This window comes from Phyllostomus discolor, chromosome 8, assembly GCF_004126475.2.
Source record: "Phyllostomus discolor isolate MPI-MPIP mPhyDis1 chromosome 8, mPhyDis1.pri.v3, whole genome shotgun sequence".
NCBI classification, from domain to species: Eukaryota; Metazoa; Chordata; class Mammalia; order Chiroptera; family Phyllostomidae; genus Phyllostomus; species Phyllostomus discolor.
Window position 1 is genome coordinate 38,049,436 of NC_040910.2, and position 17,847 is coordinate 38,067,282.

Genomic DNA, 17,847 nt, shown 5'->3' on the forward strand with positions numbered 1-17,847 from the left:
TTCTGAAATCACTCCATGTGGGTTGATTCAGGCTGGACAGTAGTTCCCAAGACAGGAGGGAGGTTTAGGAATGCTGCCCATGGCACCTCCTGTCCCTCTGTGTCCCGAGCCTGGCACTCCTTTCTCAGCCTGGCTGCTACTCCCCTGACTTCTTTCTCCAGCTCCCTCTTGCTCTCACAGGGGGCTGGGCATGTGTATTTGGTGGGGGGGAGTCACAGGGGTGCTGATGGACCCCACCGGGCTGGCTTCCCATGGAGGTTCCACTGTTTATTTGCAAGGTTTAGACAAAATGGCATAAGACTCAGGTGACAGTTGGGTAAACTGACATATAGCCAATTCATGGGATGTGTTCAAAAGCGCCTTTCACAGGCGTGCACGCTGGGAGCAGGGTTAGCTGATCAACAGGATCTGATCACCCTGTCGTTCCTGCCATCTTGGACTTTGCCTTTTCCAGCCTGAGGGGCTAGCAAGGGGGTGGTGTGTTGCAGGAACCACTCCTACCCACTAACAGGGACAGCCTGCTGGTGGCGGACAGTAGTGGAAGACAGGGCTGCCCAGGCTTTTCTCCCCACTGGTGCCCCAAGTGGAGTTTAGTGGGGAGCTGGTTTATGCCCATGGTCTTCACTCTCCCACCCTTGGGAATTCAGGTTGGAGCTGATTTGGGCTTTCTGTCCACTGACTCAGACTGATCCGGTTTGAGTTAAAACCGGGGACATGTGAATGCACAAATGGGCATTGCCTTCCTTCCAGTACCTGCTCCCGCCACTCAACCCCTGTAGCAGTGCAGTCCAGAGACGGGGTGTGATGGCCACTGTGTTGGTGTTACCCTATGGGTAACACCATGAGACACTAAGGGACCCATCACTCACTCCGTGAGCCCAGGGACCTAGATGGCATGAGGCTTGTGTCAGCTCCTGAGAGGATGCTAAATGGGCAGGTGGGGGGACAGGGCTTCCCAGCATGCTGCAGCCTCCACGAGGGTTGCCCCATAGCCCCCACCTGACCTGACCCCAAGTAGCTCAGGGATGTCCAGAGACGCTGGCCCCGTGACCATCCCACCTTGGGCTGCAGGGCAATGCCCCTGGCCAGGATGCAACACTGCCACTGGCAGGAGACCCAACAGGTAAATGTGTTTTGCAAGTTTATTGGATCATCTTGACACAAAATCATGACAGCAGCGTGATATGTCTCTCCTTTACACGGGAATGTTGATAGCAAATTCTTATATAACACATCATACAATTTTGAGATTCTAGAATCACTGCACAGGATTCTGTAATAGATTACATGCTAAAGTGACAGTTTTCATCAAAAGGAAAGTAAAAATATCATTGAGGACCATCATTTCTGAGGAAAATCTGGGGTGGGCTGGAGTGCCCTTGCCTGCCCATGAGACACATTAAGGGACCCAGCCTCCCCGGGCCGCATGTGCTTCACCACAGGGGCCATGGGGCTCAGGACTGGGACCTCCCAGCAGCTGTGGGCATGATGTAAGGACAAACCCTGTGGAACTTCAGTGATGAGGGGGGGGGGGACCTGCAATTGTAGCACTCCATCACTCACCCCAAACGTCAACCAAGACATATTCTACTGAACAGAAAAACGTGAAAACCAACAAGGGCCAGCCTCTGCTCTGTTAGGGGTCCTGACTGAATCCCCTCCCTTGCTCTAGACCCCTACGGGAGCCTTGGTGTCCACCACCGTTCTCCACCTGGCATATGATCATGGCAATGGGACACAGAATCCAATGGACAATGGCCTACACGACCCTTTTCCCACCACGTGTCCTGGGGAGACAGAACTGACTGTGGCTGTGAGGGTAAAGGGGAATGTTACTGTGGTGAGCAGTCCGCCCGTTTCTCACGCCCCTAAGTGCCATATGGGGACTTGGGGACTTGTGGGACTGGATGACTTCACAGAAGCAGGACACGCCCCCGTGTTGTCCACCGAACACTCATCACCCGGGCCCACAGGTCCTGGCCTGGGCAGTGGTCACGCTCACTCCGTGGGTAGCTCCTGCAGCTGTGTGCAGTAGGCCCTGGCTACAGGAGTCACTGATGGTTTGGGGACTGGAATGGGTTTCTCCCCAGAGAGGCAGAAGAGTCAAAGTAAAAAAGATGACAGGAGAAATCAGTGGACACATGACCTCAATGTCTAACCGGTGACGACAGTGGACTTAATTAATGCCAGGTTGGATAAGTACATGCGACAGAGGAGAAACTAGTGCTTGGAATCTGTCTCTCCTTCGTGTCCTCCCTGCGGTGGCCTCAGTGGGGATACTAGACACTTCGCCAGCGTTGCCCTTCACCTCCTCCAGCAGGTTGCTGAGGAAGAAGTGGCGTCACCGCACTTGCCATCCACGGACACAGACTTCTCGCCCTGAAGGAGGAGAGACACTGATCGGTGTGTTGAAAACTACATGGAAGTCTCTGGCCTCAACTATGCATACCGTAGTTCTGATTTTTCCAACTAATTTGTCTGATGGTGGTTGCTTTCAACATCTCAGAACAGGTCGGGGGGGGGGGGGGTCCCAGGTTACATGGCAAATGGGAACCTGGACTGAGGCCAGCAGGGTGGGCTAGGGGCCCATGACTCAAATCAGAAGAACCCAGAAGTGGGCTGGGAAGAGCTTGACAGAGAGGGGTGACCACTTTATGGATGGAACCCCAGGAAGAGCACCAGAGTCTGAATGATTCTGGGAAGAGGCTCAGGGAAAGTGACCTGAAATGCTGTCATGAACAAGGGTCTGCACGGAGCTGAGCACCTGGGGCCTTTGCCCTCACAGACCAGCGCACCAGCCCTGAGGACAGAGTGCTGCCCAGTCCTGGCTGCGCATGTGGGGCACACAAGGCAGCTCCACACTGTGGAGAACAAAGGCGGTGAAAACTGAGGGACATTGGGAGCAGGAATCCTGCAGCCAGAGCCTATGTATTAACATTCTTCCCATAATTAAAACAAGACCCAGAGTCTCAGCATATTGAAAATGTCCAGGATACAGCCCCAAGTTACTCAGCACACAAGGCCAGGGCATCTCAGCTGCCTGGGAAAGACCATCAGCAGACACCCACGCTGATACAAGGCAGACGTCAGAACGATCTGACAAAGGCAGTGCAGCAGCTGTTATGAGAATCTCCCAGAAGCAATCACAACACTCTCGAAACAAAGAGAAAACAGATCATCTCAGCCAAGAAACGGAAGCTTTAAAGAAACCCCTAATGGAAACTGACAACCCAAAACAGGATAACCAAAATGAGCACACTGGATGGGCTCACCAGCAGGATGGACACAACAAAGGAAAGAAGCCAGTGAACTTGACAGCAGGTTACTAGAAAGACTCCTCCAGTCTGAGCAGACGGCACAAGGGGCGGGACGGGATGGGCAGAGCCTCCGAGAATTGGAGAAGAGAAACAGAAGAGTGCACTTCTTCGGGCTCCCAGGAGAGGATAAAGAATGCAGTGCCGAAAGATAGTTTAATAATACCTGAAACTCCCCAAACTTTGCAGAGAAATACATGCAAAGAATCACCAAATTCACCAGACTTCAAACAGACAAACCCAAAGACGCCGATGCCCAGAAACAACATAAACTGCTCGAAAGCGGAAATAAGGAAAACCCGGAGAACAGCTAGAAAAACAGCCGCACTTCCTATACAAAGAATAAATAAAGGTGCAGATGAGTGCAGACTTCTCATCAGAAACCACGCACACCAAGTAGAAAATGGCATATTTTTAAAGTACAGCCATCTCTGACTTACGATGTTTGGGCTTTAAGATGATGTGTAAGCAGTTTGCATGTAGTAGAAACTGAACTCTGAATTTCCGGTCGGGACCTTTTCCTGGCTAGTGATGTGCAGCACAGCCTCTCCTGTGATGCCGGGCTCCTTCCTGCCAGCCCGGTGGTCACGAGGGTGAACAGCACACACTCCACGGCATGCTGTATTGGTGCTAGTGTTTTCTGGATCCTGTGTTCTGCATACCTTTTAAGGCAGGCTGGGCGAATTCTGATGTTTGGTGGGTTAAGTGTATCAACTGCATTTTCGATTTATGAGGGCTTTTCAGGATGTAGCCCACTGTAAATCAAGGAGCACTGTACCAAGAAAGGACTATCAAAGCCAGAATTGTAAATAGAGCCAAAATAGCCCCAAAGAATGATGAAATAAAGAATAACCTAGCCCCGGCTGGTGTGGCTTGGTAGATTGAGTACCAGCCTGAAAACCAAAGGGTCTCCGGTTGGTTCGCAGTCAGAGCACATGCCTGGGTTGTAGGCCAGGTCCCCAGTGGGGGTGCACACAAGAGGCAACCACACTGATGTTTCACTCCCTCTTCTTTTCCTCTCTCTCTAAAAATAAATAAATAAAAATCTTAAAACAAAGAGGAGGACAAACAATGAAGGACAACTGAGATTCTGTAGCCAACAGACCTGTCCTAAAAGAATTGTTAAATAAAGTTCTTCAGACAGAGAAGATGGAGCCAGAAGATGTGAACATTAGGAATGAAAGAAATGGTAAACGTGGGTGGGCACAGCAGATGCTCTGCTCTTCATGCCCCTGAACATCGCTGAGGACTGAAAACAGAAAGTGTAACATGATGTGATGGTATCTTTGATGTCTCCAAGTGCGACACAGACTGCTCACCCAACAGCGAGGGTCAAGGGACCGACGGGGCAGCGATGCGTCCATGTTCCACCCCAAAATTTTTTTTAAAGATTTATTTTTAGAGAGAGGGGAAAGCAGGGAGAAAAACATCGATAACGTGAAAGATAACCTCGATCAGTTGCCTTTCATATGCCCCCAACTGGGGACCTGGCCTGCAACCCAGGCATGTATCCTGACTGGGAATTGAATCAGTGACGTTTGGGTTTGCAGGCTGGTACTCAACCCACTGAGCCACACCTGCCAGGGTCCACCCAAAATTTTTATGTAATTCTTTCAAAAGATTAATAAAATTGATAAACTCTAGGATAGCCAAGAAAAATGAGAGAAGACATAAACAACTATCGTCAGGAATGAAGGAAGGTTATCGTTACTGACACCCACACATCCTGAGAACAAGAGAAACACAAATGACTATGCCCATGTCAATTCAGTAACTTCAATGAAACAAACTAGTTCCTTGAAAACCACACACTACCAACACTCACCTGAGGGAAAATCGAGAAATTGAGACTACTATGACTATTAAAGAAAGTGAACTTATAGGTAAAAGGAAACCTCTCAAGAAGAAAACCATGAGGCCTGGATGGTTTCCCTGGTAGATTATGCAAAGCACGTAAGGAAGAAACACATGAATTACAACCTCTTCCAGGAAATGCAGGAGTGCAGGGGAACCTCCCCACTTTGTGTGATGAGGCCACGAGTGCCCTGCTGCCCAAACCAGACAGAAAACGCAAGGCCAGTGGTTCTGACAAACGCGGCCCCATGGACCTCAGCAGAGCACTCACAGCCTGAACTCAGCCACATGCTACACAGGAGAACCTGCAACGGCTGGGGGGAGGAGACAAGGTGGTGTGAGGGGCACGGAGGCAAGGGACGTGAAGGCTGCCTTCACGCGGCTCACCTTCTTCACCAGGAGGCAGACGTGGTGGCCCTGGATGGATCGGCTGTACAGGGAGGCGCAGGAGTCCACTCGCTCCACGACTGCAACAAAGCAGGCAGGGGTGAGGCCCACGTGGCCCCAAGGGCAGCAGAGGGAAAACCACGTGTGAGCAAAGGCTGTGCCGCCAACCAGTCCCATCAAATCCCTTACCAGAAAAATGGTGGTAAAAGCAGATCTTTGCCAGAAGGTTCTGGAAGGACATATTAATGCCATCAACCTTGATTGAACTCATGCTTAGGTCCCCAGACTCCAGCAACTTGGCAAAGGCGTCACTGTGGGAAAGACAAAGGACAGGAGGCTGACACCAGGCAGGCTCCCCAGCATCAAGGCAGACAAAGCCTCTAGCCCTGGGTGGGACCCATCCTGTGTGCCTGCAACTTGGGAGGTCTCCAAAGGCCGTATGACATCTCATAGGCTTAACTCTGCGCTCTCCCCCACCAACCCAATTCCTATGTTGAAGCCTTGAACCCAAGATCCTCAGAATGTGACTATATTGGGAGACGGGGGTCTTTAAAGCAGCAATCAGAATGAAGTCACTAGGATGAGCCCTGATCCAACATAACTGGGTCCTAATAAAAGGAGATCAGGACTGAGGGACACACAGAATAACGACCATGTGAGGACACAGAAGAGATAGCGTCTAAACACCAAGGACAGGTGCCTCAGGAGAAACCAGCCCTGCCAACACCTTGATCTGGGATTCCAACCCCCAAAGGCTGAGAGAGAGAGAACCACTATCTGCTGTTTGAGCTCCTTGGCCTGTGTTGTTATGTGGCCTGAGCTGCCAACATGGCAGAGAAGCTGGACTTTCTACACTACCTACAAGCTGGTCGCCCAATACTCATGCCTTTTCACACCTTAGGTCAGAGGTCTTTCTGCAATGACTGCACAGAGCACCTCACACAGCAGTAAAGCAGGGTGGGCCCATTGTGGCTTCCCCATAGAACCCAGGTGGTGAGGGCAGAAAGGGAAGGCGGGCGAACTTGTGCACCTGTAGCATGGAGTCGTGATCAAGTAAGAGGTACAGCTGAAGTGCAACTTGAAGTCCAGCTTCTCATGAGTGGAGCCTTCATCGTTCTGTGGGAGCAGGGTACAGGGTGAGTGGGAAGAGGGGCTAGACCTTGAGCTTGGGCATGCAGTGAGTGGGGATGTGGGACAGGCCTGTGAGTTTGGGAACAGGGTGAGGGGGGTGCAGGAACCAGACCTGAAAGCTCTGGAGTAGGGTGCATGGGAGTGGGGCTGGGCCTTTAGTTTGGGCACGTGATGAGTGAGAAGTGGGGGTCGAGCCTCGAGCTTGGAAGCAGGGTTAGGGAATAGGGCAGGGCCTTCAAGCTCAGGTGCATCCATGTGTTCTGGGAGCAGCTCCCATCCAGGGTCTCACTTGTTCTCTGGACAACCAGCCCTGGGTTTTGGGTGTGCTCAGAGGAGCGGAGTTGGGGGGTTGCAGGCCTCTCTGCTGCCTCAGGCCCTACATACCTTAGCAATAAAAGACAGGGTCCCCTTGAGTTTCTGGGCCATTACAATGCTCTGAATGGTGAACACAAACTGAGCTTCGTTGGAGATGCCTGGTGAGAGAGGGAGAGGAGAGAAAGAGGAAGGGAGGGAGGGAGAGGGAGTAGGCTGGCCTGAGAAGCAGTGCCAAGCAGGCCCAGGAGGGACCTAGCCAGCCCCCCAAAAGCAGGTAAGTGGGCACACCTAGGAATGAAGGAAGGAGGTGTGACAAGAAGGAACTCAAGCCCAAGGGAACGCCCAAGGCTCCGATGAGGCCTGGATGTCAGCCACCACTCACCTGGGGGCAGCTGGAAAGGCACAGGGACACCATCGTGGACAGAGGAGCCCTCTGGCCGGGCCAATTTGGTGTTGAGCGAGTCCAGCACGTTGAGCTCCATGCTCTTCAGGAAGCTGTTGCTCTGGTTCTCCAGTACAATAAACACGGTGACTTGGCTGTCTTTCTGCAGGCTGCCCTGGATATCGTACGTCTACAGAGCAAGGCTGGGGTCAGCGGTCATGGTAGGGGCCCGTGGGACCCGTTTTGAGCCAGCACAGGGACCCAAGGGAGTACAACACCCATTTTGCAAGCACAGCAAATGTGAAGAAATGAATGCCTCCCAGTGCTCCTTTTCTCTGCAGTATTTAGCTATCATTCCTGCCCTTTCTCGAGAATCTGCTATCCGCCGACCCCTGGCCTTGCTCACAGGGAGTCGGCCTACTGTCGTACATGTGGTGTGTGGGGTTCTTTAGCAGAGAGGCTGCCAATGGGGGATGCTTAGTCAAGGCCTCTCATACCCCCATGGAGTAGCCACCGCCCCCTTCCATACAAAGGGACGCCAAGCCGCCCACCAGCACCCCTGCAACACGTGTGTAGCTCACCATTTTAACATAGGAATTCTCAGCCAAGAGGGAGTAGCTGGACATGGGCTGGGAACAAAGAAAAACAATTTAGCTTTGGGTCATCAGAGCCTCAGAGCGCCCGCTCACAAAGGTCTGTCTGATGCGGCCAAGTGCCCTGGGTTGAAATACTGTCAGAGTGTGGGGGGCTGGGCAAGGGGTCCCTCAGATAACGTAAGTTTACTCCACAGGACTTCTGACACCAGAATGGCCAGAAAGACGTCCTCCCCTTGAAACCTACAGTGAAGCCCCAGAGGCCACCAGCCTACCACTTAAGGCCCCACTCCTGCCACAGCTGGCTCTCAGGCTTGGCTCTGTCTCCCCGAGTCTAGACCAAGGCCAATGGGAGGCAAGTGAAGTACCCCTCACCGGGAGAGGCTCCTCATTGAGTGCGCCATTCTCCAGGGGCTCCTCCACCTCATCGTTCACAGGAGGCTTCTTTTTGGATTTCTTCTTGTCTTTGGGTTTCTCCTCTTTCTTATGCTTCTTTTTCTTATGCTTGGCAGGTTTCTGAAACCAGAGAAGTTAGGGTCAACTCCAAACTTCTCTGGCAATGCCCTCCCCACACGTCCCGTGGCTGAATACAGAGGGACTGAGTGCACCCAGGTAAGGGCCACACATTAGGGTGGTCGGGCCCACAGGGAACGGACCAGTCCGGCTGAGGTGGGAACCTGGGAACTCAGTGCGGGACGGCTGCTGCCGACTTGGGTAAAAACACACAAGGGGAAAGAATGACAATTCACACATGGTGGTCCAGCAAATCAGAAACTCCTCAGAACACAACAGAGAGATGAAAACCTATGTCCACACAGAAACCTGCACACACCTGTTCATAGAAGCAGGCTTCACAACAGCCAAGAAGCGGAAACAACCCAAAAGTACTTCAACAGAGGAAAGGGCGAACACAAGGGGACCCGTCCACACACTGGACTGTCACTACCCAGCCATGAAAAGGAGGGAAGTGCTGACACTCACAAGTGGACGGACCTTGAACACACGGTGCTTAGTGAGACGCTAGACACAAAAGCCACACACACACTGTGTGGTTCCATTTACGTCCAGAACACGCGAATCAGAGACAGGAGGTGGATTCGCGGTTGTCAGGGGGTGGGGGTGGGGTTGACTGCTGATGGAGACAGTTTTTTTTTTTGGCAGTGGCAGGGGGTGGGGGTAGGGGTGGGGTGCATGATGAAATCTAGAATTAGATGGCTGCACAACTCTGGGAATGTACTACCAACCAGTGAACTCTAAAAGGGTGAGCCTCGTGGTATAAGCCGTAAGTCAGTAAAGCTGTTGTGAGAACCAGAGCCCCACGAGCACAGTGACAGGAGACCATCAGAAAGCTGTCAGCCCCCACCGGAGGGATCTGGGCAGCAGGGGACCATGTTCCTCCCTGGACCTGGCTCTCTCCCCACAGCCCTCAGTGTGGGTGCATGGCCTACTCCCATGAGGACGACCAGGCGGGAACCCTCACCTTCTCAGGGTCTCGCTCCTCCTCTTCCTCATCTTGTTCCTGTCTCTTGGATTCCTCGTACTCTTCCTCAGGAGCGGTAATGACTGCATTCACCCTTGGCTCTTCCTCCAGGCAACCCGTTGGTGGAGGCTCGGGGAGATGGGGGAACGGGGAAGGGTATAGCCAGGGCCTGGAACAGGCATCCTCCACCCCTGTGCCCTCATCTGCCCTTGTGCTGGGACACCCCGCAAGTGACAAGCCCTGGGCTTCCTCCACCTGGTGTCTTACATGTCAGATGGTCTGCCAAGCACACAGGTGTGTGGCCACCAGGAAGTGCAAATGGCCGACAGACGGGAGAGGAGGCCTGGTCTGAGACCAACTGGCACTAACTGGGGTCACTGCACAAGACCCCAGAGCTATCAGGCCTCGTCGACTTTCACAAAGTGACTGCTCAAGGCTGTTGCTCAGCTCTGTGTTGAGGGCTAGATGCCCAACCACCCCCATATTGCGACGGCCAATGCTCAGGCAAGACAGGGGCATGGGAGCCGGCACAATCCTGGCTCGCCTGTGTGAGGGCCCACCACCAGGGCCTCAGTGGCCAGGAGGGTCCGATGGGTGACAGAGGGGAAGGGCTGGTGTGGGAAGTACCTACAGGGGGTGCCCCTGCACTCCTTGGGAAGATAGCTCTGCCAAGGCCACAAAACACGCCCGTCCAGCTGAGGATGTTGTGGGGTTAGCACAGTGCACCCATTGGGGCCTTACCGTGGGTGGGGCTGGGGCAGCTGCAGGTGGTGGTGTGGTGGACAGCCAGAAATCTAAGTCCTCACCCTGAAACCACAGAAAGACAGGTGTGGGCCAAGGCAGCAGGGTGGGCCCAAGGAAATCCTGGGCGGAGCCTGCGGGGTGGCCCCCAGCAGGTGCAGGACCATATAGCTAAATACACATATGACCAAAATTGCTGGGTGTTCCACCGGTGAAGGCTGACAAGAGTTCTCTTTCCTCTAAATGACAGGTGGCAAACACAAGGCCCACGGGCCGAATCCAGCCCCCCACCTTGTTTTACCCAGACTGGCAACTTGTTTTTACCCAGAGGCAGCACCGAGCTCTCGCTTAACTGTTAAGGAGTAGTTACATTTATACAGTCCTAAAATTACATTTGGCCTTTTAAAGGCAACCGAGAGGCTGTTGTGGCCCCCGGTGAAAATGAGTTGACACCCCTGCCCTAAATCATGACAGGCTGTGACAAGTCTCAGTGCTGCCAAACACTGGGGTGCCTGCCCTGTCTCCCGTTCTGCCACCCATCTGCACCCCAGGGAGAGGGGGGAGGAGGACGAGACCTGCAGGTGAGCCTCACCTTCCGTTCTTTCTCCTTCCTTCTCTCCCGGTCTTTTTCTTTGTGCTTCTTCTCTTTCTTTTTGGGTTTCTTGCTTTTCTTTTCTGTGACAGGCATGTCCTCTTTCTCAGGGGTCTTGGAGGTGTCAGCATTTCTATGTTTCTGAACAGGAAGCTTCTCGCTGTCAGCTAAGGGTCTGGAGATGCCGGGGTGGAGGGGAGGTCACAGGAGGAGCCAGGCCTGTCCTCCCACACTTGACACCTGCCACCAAGCATACTCATGGCCTGTGTCGAGGCCTGGAGGATAAACCCTCTGCCTCCCTTTTTGTCCACCCAGGTTGTATTAAAAAAGGTGAAGGACGGAGGGGGACAGTGAGGAACAGAAACACCGGGAAAGCCTAGGCCCGAGTCTAGCCCTGCAGGGAAGCTCCCTGGCCCCAGCCCTGCACTCACTTGTCCAAGTCGATGTCCAGGGCTCTGTAAGGGTCATTGGGGTCTTTGTCGTCCTCATCACTGGGCAGAGCATTCTGAGGGAAAAAAGGGACTTAGTGTCCAGTTTGTCCAGCCTGTGAGACCCTGAGCTTGAGCCTAACAGAGCCCCCCGAACTCCCTTCTCAGAAATGAATGCTCAGGTCCACACCCATGAGTCTGCCTGATCGGCTTGAAAGGTCGGGATGTGCCCGCACTTCCAGGCCACGGGAAGGAGAGTGGAAGTGCAGGATGGGGAGGGGAAGGGATGACACACACGTGCTCTCACACCTTAACGTTCCCTGGCCCGCAGCCTTGGTCAGAGGGCAGCAATGGCTTTCCGCCTTCCCAAGCCAGAGAGAGAGAGGCAATGACACATCCCACTCAAGTGTGGCCCTCTTACCAGCTGGGTCACAGAGATGGTAGGGAGCCGTGTAGGGCGCAATGACTGACCTCAGGCATCTCCTCAGTGATAATGTCCACCTGCTGGGCTGGGGCGATGTCCTCATCGCTCTCTGTGTGCAGTGAGCTATGGCGCCGTGGCTTGCCCTTCTTTTCCTTCCTCTTTTTCTTCCGCCTGTCCTTCTCAAGCCTCTGCTGGTGCCGCCGCTCCTCCTCCAGCTTCACGTACTGCTCTGATGTGGGCAGCCCTGCAGGCACGGAGGCGGCACTCAGCCCTACCTGACTCTGGCCCCAGAGCCATATGCAGGCAGCCTGGGGCTTGGGGGGAGAGCACTACAAATCCCATCTGCACTACAGAATGAAGGGACACATGGGCACTGTCCCTTGAGCCATCTAGACAAGGGTAAGGACTTTCTGAATGACGGTCAGGAAGTGGACTCTAGGTCTCCCCGCCACCCATCACCAGGGGGCTCCCTGTCCCTAAACTGCAGATACTTGCCTGGCACCTTTAGGGGCACTGAGAGGTCGATCTGCACCACAGGTATGTGCTCCACACCTGGAGCATCCTGGTACCGCTAAAGAAGCAAACGGCAGAACATTACTGAGCAGGATGGACACTGATACCTGAAGATGGGACACTCCCAGTGAAAGGCATGCTGACAACACAGGGAAGCAAAGGACCCTCCCGGGAGACAGCCTCCAGTGGGAACAAGCAGAGGTCAGCCACAAAACGTCCATGAAGTTCCCCCACTGACATCTTTCTTTCCAAGTCAGAAAAGGAAAGTAGGTGAGGAACCTCAGTGAAATGGCAGATGTGTCCCTGATGGCAGGTCAAAAAGGAAGACATCACAATGCCCAGTGGGAAAGGGTCTGTGGGTCCCTCAGGAGGCCAAGCAGAGTCACCAAGGGACCCATCATCCCAAGAAGGGAAGCACTCGAGTGCCCGCTGTATCTCCTGTGGGATGCTCAGAGCAACCTCCACTGGGGGCCCACTGGGTGAAGGCCTCCAATGGGGACACCACCCCAAACTAAGATATAGAATGTTCTTGCCAGGCAGAGTGTTCCCCCATGTGCAGTCCCCTCCTGCCTCAAGGTGGCACCTCTGCAGCTTCTCTGCCTGTAGGTCAGAGTAGCCTGACCTCCAACACCATGTGTGTGACTGGCATTCTCCCAGGCCCCCGTGTTTGGCAATGTCCTCAGCCCTGCCATGTGGATCTATGAAGACAGCCCATCACTGCCCTGCAGATGACGGCTCCTGGTCCAACTGAGAATGGGCTGGATCCCACAAAGCCGGTGGGGTATTCCTGGGGGATGTTCTGGGCAGGCCTCACCTTTTGGGGGGATGGGGAGCTTTTGATGTAGAAGGGGTTGTTGGCCTGCTCCTGCTTCCGGGCTTCTCGACGCTGCAGGGACAAAATTCAAGGTCAGTGAACATGTGGAGTATAAGCCCTCATTCCTTCCCAGGTGTGGGCCACCTCCATGCTCCCAGCCCCAAGTGGAAGGTAGGGTTTCTCAGTATTTTCACTACGGGCATTTGACCGGCAGGAATACTGAGGTGGGCAGTGGGAAACAGCAAGTGTGGAGATAGGCGTAAGGTGGCAATAATCACAGGAGGTGGGGACTACCATCTCCACTTCAAGGATGGGGTCTCAAGTGGGGAGGCCCCTCAATTCCAGGGCACAGCCAAGACAAAAGCGAGTTCACACTACCCAAAGGCTTCGTCTGAAAGATCCAGGACAGTCCAGTAATGCAGTGGAGAAGCTCTTGGGGTGAGGGATGATATGCCCAACTTCAGAAAGACAGGAGCCAGACATGGTTGGGTGGGAAGCCAGGGGAATACAGCAGCTTTGTACTTCCCTGCACAGTGTGAACCCTACATGCTGTTACAGAGTCCTGGCTTTGGGAGGCCATGGAGCTGACAGAAGTGTGTGGAGTGCACTTATAGGGCGCTGGGCACCAGATCAGGCCCCCATGGGTCTCTCTAGGGAATTCTGGGGTCAAGAGAAGCTTCTCATTTCAACAAAACTCAACTCTGGTGTCAAGGGCTGACTTGGCACTTCACGGAGGTCAGTGGGACACTCCCTGGATCCAACAGGACCAGGCACAGCTTCCATGAGAGCGGGGGCTAGAGCCTACTCTGAACGGACCAGCTGCTTAGGAGCTGTGGCGCTCACCCGGGCTAGCTCCTCCTCATCAGCCTTGGGGGGCTGCTGCTTGGTGTGGCGCTGCTCCTCGTCATGGAAGATGGCCTTGGGCATCTCATCTTCAGATTCGCTATCTGAGGGCGGCTCGTTGATCCAGGCATCCAGATCCAGGCTGCAAGGCACAACGAGGTCACACACTGGCTGCAGTCTGTGTGCCCAATACTGGAACCCTTAAGGCAAGGGTCACAGAAGATGAGGCAAATTCCAGGGGTCCCTGGAGTCTGGCCTACCCCTCATGGCCCTTCCCATATTCTAGGGCCCCCATGCAGGCTCACACTGCTCCCAAGGGTTGTAGGTGAGAGCTGCCAGCAGACCCACTTCCTGAGAATGGCACCAAGGATGGGGTCAAAAGGATCCCACAAGAACTGTTGAGCACCCAGTATGTCTGTGTGATGGGGGTCCATCCAGCCCATGATGGGCTCAGGCACAAGAGGCCCTTCCTCCTTCCCATACTCAGGTCAAGGGTGGACTACTGCTCCCATTGCCCCTCTTGGGGCCACGAACCCTGGCCCTGGCTCTGTGTCCTCCAATGGACTGTATGGCTCACCCTTCGGGGACCGGAACCTTCTTCTGGGCTTTGGGAGCCACTGGGTTCAGCTCCCCAGCAAAGAGAGCACTCACTTCTTCTGCTACTGGCACCTCCTTGGCCTGAAGCTTCTGGATGTGCTTAACCAGCTGCAAGATGCAGGATGCCTGTGGGGGCCATGGAGGAGTGATAAATGTCCAACTGCAAGTGCAAGACATCACTTAGACCATGTCAATGCTCAGCCCAGGGAAGGGACACCCCACTGATTTTGGCTGGAGCCCTGCAGGGGACATCTGCAAGGCTCCACAAGAAGGCTTTGGCTGTGGAAGGATCCAGCCAGAAAGAACTAGCCCTGGCTCTCAACTCCTTCAGCAGAGGGAAGCGAGGGACAAAAACAGGCCCACAAGCAAGGTGTGGGGGTCATGAAAAGAGAGTACCATCCCTCTAGACAACTGCCCCAAAAAGGCTGTGACCAGCAGCACTGTGCACTCAGACTCAGGCTTCAGGAGTACAGCCCACAACCCCATGCCTGATGATCACACTCTTAAATTGGCTCCTATTTGTCCACAACTCCTCACTGACCTCGCTGGGCTTCACCTGTGCACTCCTCACCCACACCCTGCCCCAGAGGTTCCGCCAGCTGGTGCATACCCGCTCCTGGACCTCCAGATCTGCACTCTGCACAAACTGGGGCAGTCGTTCCACCATGAACCGGGTGAGCTCCTGGGCTGCCTCAGTATCTGAGTCCCGCTCCTTCTGTTGCAGGATGGATGCATACAGCTTCACCACATTCTGCACATACACAGCCTGGATGTGGCCAGGCAGGGTAGTAACCTTGGGCCGCAGCATAGCCTCCAGAGTCTGGTGGGGCTCCTGTAGGTGCCTGAAGGAAGGAAGGCCAAGTGAGCCAAGAAGAGGGGTCATGCACTCAGCTAAAGGGATAAGCCACTGCCAACCCCATACAGCATCAGGGGCTGAAGGAGGGAATTTAAGGGGAAAAAACATGACAACAATGTGGCAATCACAGAATAGCTGAATGAAAAAGAGTTAAGAAAAAAAAGGGAAGGGCACTGTTTAGTAAGAATCTGGCCATGGACAGCTTATAATGAACAAGGACAGGAAGGAAATCTGGGAAAAGACCCTATACCTGTGAGAACGGGTGGTACATGTGGGTCACAGGACTCACAGAGACTTTTTCCCAATGAAAAAGCAGCAGAGGTGCTGCCAGCCCAGAGCCAGAGTGCTCTGTGATGAAGAAACTGAGTTTGCAGAATAGCCTTGGTATGGCAGATGCCAGGGAGAGCACAGGTCTGCCAAGCACGTTCCCTCGTCCTTTCCCTTGGGAGCACAGGCCCCAGGAGCCCCTCCGAGCCCACTCACTCAGAGAACTCCCCGCAGATCCAGGCAGCGGCATAGAGCACTTCACAGATCCCATTGCGCTGGGTGCTACTGGCCACAAGGTGAGCGCTGTCCAGCAGCACAGACATCTGCGACACAGCGAACCTGCGGATGGCCTTTACTCGGATGGCCACATCCAGCATCTGTGCAGCAATGAGGTGTCCATGGCGGGTGCCTTCCAGCCTCGTCAGCTCCACCAGGATGCTGATGTACCTGTGGGAGGGAGCCACTGAGACATGCCCATCGTGAAGCTGGTCCCTGTGTTCCCTGGGCTATGTGTAGGGACGCACCACTCAAAGTTGGTGATATGTTGGTAGTTGGACTGGCTACAGATGTCAATGATCTTTGTGAGCAGCTCATCCCGGTAGGTTGTGCCCTCAGCCTTGTCCACGTGGGTCATCAGCTTCTTGACAATCTCCATCAGGTTCTTTTTGGACACCTATGGGAAGGCCTGATGAGAGAGGGTCCAATCAAGGGGACAGGGAGCAGTGACAAGCACGACCCAGACGGGGCACACACCATTCCATACAGGAGATCGAGGGCCCGCAGCCGGATGGACTCGTCCTTGTCATCCAGACACTGCAGAACAAGGTCTTTGTGGGCCTGCACAGATTTGGGGTGCGTCCTCAGGATCTTGGACATGGCCAACAGCCCCAGGTACTTCACTGAGGAGACAGTGAGACATGGTTCAACTCAGATACATTACAAAAGGCTTAGGGCCCAACAGAGGCCGAACTGGCAGATAACCTGCAGCCTGGCCTTGACCACTGAGGTACCCCAGCAATGTGTCACTGCTGGCCTTCATCCTGGGTGGCACTGTAGACTCCAAGGGTGTTCTGAAGGGTACAGTGGAAGAGCCAGAACTCAGGACAGGACAGCAAGAAGGCAGGCCTCCCCACCCACTTGGTACCATTAACCTCTGCTGTCATCCAACGTGGTCACCAACACTTTCTGTGTGGAAATGAACATGACACCCACCTACTTGCCTGGTCCACACGAGGAGAGCTGACAGAGAAGTCCCAGGCTCCAAAGGCCCCTGAAGGACCTCACACATACCAGGGGTCACTGTCTGTCCCCGGGGTAGCCCCAGTATAAGATCATCTAAACAGGGGTGGTGAGCTGCAGGCCCTGTTTAGGCCACGTCCAGTCTGAAGCCTGTTCTGTATATGAAGTAGAACTGGTACACAGCCATGCCTATCACTTATGCATCGATTGGTCTGCTTTCAAGCTACAATAGCAGAGACTATGTGACTACACAGTTGAAGACTTACGGGCTAGCCCTGCTCTAAAAAAATCTGGCCCTGCTTGGTGTGGCTCAGTGGACTGAGTCTGGCCTGAGAACCAAAGACTGCCTGTTCGATTCCCAGTCTAGGGAACATGTCTGGTCCTAGGTTGTGGGCCAGGTCCCCTGTAGGGCGAGGCAACCACACATGGATGTTTCTCTCCCTCTCTTTCTCCGTTTCCCTCTCTAAAAATAAATAAATAAAATTGTTTTTAAAAAGGTAGTAAAATCTTTAAAAATTAAAAAAAAAAAAAAATCAGGATTCAAAGTAAGTAGTCAATACACCCGGGCCTTAAAAGCCCTGGCCCACTGCAGCCTGGCACCAGGTGGCTCACTGGCTAGAACCTCTCAACAAAGCACATTTCCAACAGAAGAGTGCGCGCAGACACACAAGACTAGCAGGGCCGCCCTATGCCCGTCGGGAAAGACACCGAGGAGCCTTGGACTACCCTATGTAATTGCTGACGAGAAAGTCCCATGCACCTCAGTAGGAACGTGTGCACGGCTTTAGGGAGTGGAGTGACTTACAGTTTTGGTCGGAGTCTTCTATTAATATCCTTAACTTCTGAACACAGAGCTGCAAATGAGGAGATGACACTGGTTACACCTCTTGAAGCAGTGGTGAACGCAGTGACCCTGGCCTGCCCCATGCTCCCATGAATGAGGGGGACCTGTGCACACCAGGGCCTCCACACTGTGGAACACTCAGTGCTCAGGAGGGCTGTCTCCAAGTTCCACTGAGGACAGACAGACAGTAGACACCTGTCGTGATGCATGGGAAGCGCCCACAGTAACATTCA

The 17,847-nt window shown here is 53.8% G+C and overlaps 1 protein-coding gene across 3 annotated transcripts in view; it reads right to left on the bottom strand.

The window, feature by feature from the left end:
* Positions 1 to 1,128: 1,128 nt before the first annotated feature.
* The window catches only part of AP3D1 (adaptor related protein complex 3 subunit delta 1), a 64,775-nt gene continuing 48,056 nt past the window's right edge, over positions 1,129 to 17,847 (bottom strand). For all 3 annotated transcript variants that reach the window (XM_036032168.1, XM_036032167.1, XM_028519268.2), the window contains exons 11-32: positions 17,576 to 17,624; positions 16,285 to 16,430; positions 16,056 to 16,204; positions 15,748 to 15,978; positions 15,019 to 15,250; positions 14,389 to 14,534; positions 13,812 to 13,953; positions 12,969 to 13,040; positions 12,137 to 12,212; positions 11,689 to 11,885; positions 11,221 to 11,294; positions 10,790 to 10,964; positions 10,198 to 10,263; positions 9,457 to 9,585; positions 8,352 to 8,492; positions 7,965 to 8,012; positions 7,384 to 7,573; positions 7,071 to 7,159; positions 6,586 to 6,671; positions 5,745 to 5,866; positions 5,556 to 5,635; positions 1,129 to 2,379 (exon numbers count right to left, since the gene is read on the bottom strand). In XM_036032168.1, the coding sequence (XP_035888061.1) occupies positions 2,305 to 2,379; positions 5,556 to 5,635; positions 5,745 to 5,866; positions 6,586 to 6,671; positions 7,071 to 7,159; positions 7,384 to 7,573; positions 7,965 to 8,012; positions 8,352 to 8,492; positions 9,457 to 9,585; positions 10,198 to 10,263; positions 10,790 to 10,964; positions 11,221 to 11,294; positions 11,689 to 11,885; positions 12,137 to 12,212; positions 12,969 to 13,040; positions 13,812 to 13,953; positions 14,389 to 14,534; positions 15,019 to 15,250; positions 15,748 to 15,978; positions 16,056 to 16,204; positions 16,285 to 16,430; positions 17,576 to 17,624 (2,715 nt within the window). In that variant the 3' untranslated portion in view covers positions 1,129 to 2,304. The remainder of the gene's footprint in view (positions 2,380 to 5,555; positions 5,636 to 5,744; positions 5,867 to 6,585; positions 6,672 to 7,070; positions 7,160 to 7,383; positions 7,574 to 7,964; positions 8,013 to 8,351; positions 8,493 to 9,456; positions 9,586 to 10,197; positions 10,264 to 10,789; positions 10,965 to 11,220; positions 11,295 to 11,688; positions 11,886 to 12,136; positions 12,213 to 12,968; positions 13,041 to 13,811; positions 13,954 to 14,388; positions 14,535 to 15,018; positions 15,251 to 15,747; positions 15,979 to 16,055; positions 16,205 to 16,284; positions 16,431 to 17,575; positions 17,625 to 17,847) is intronic.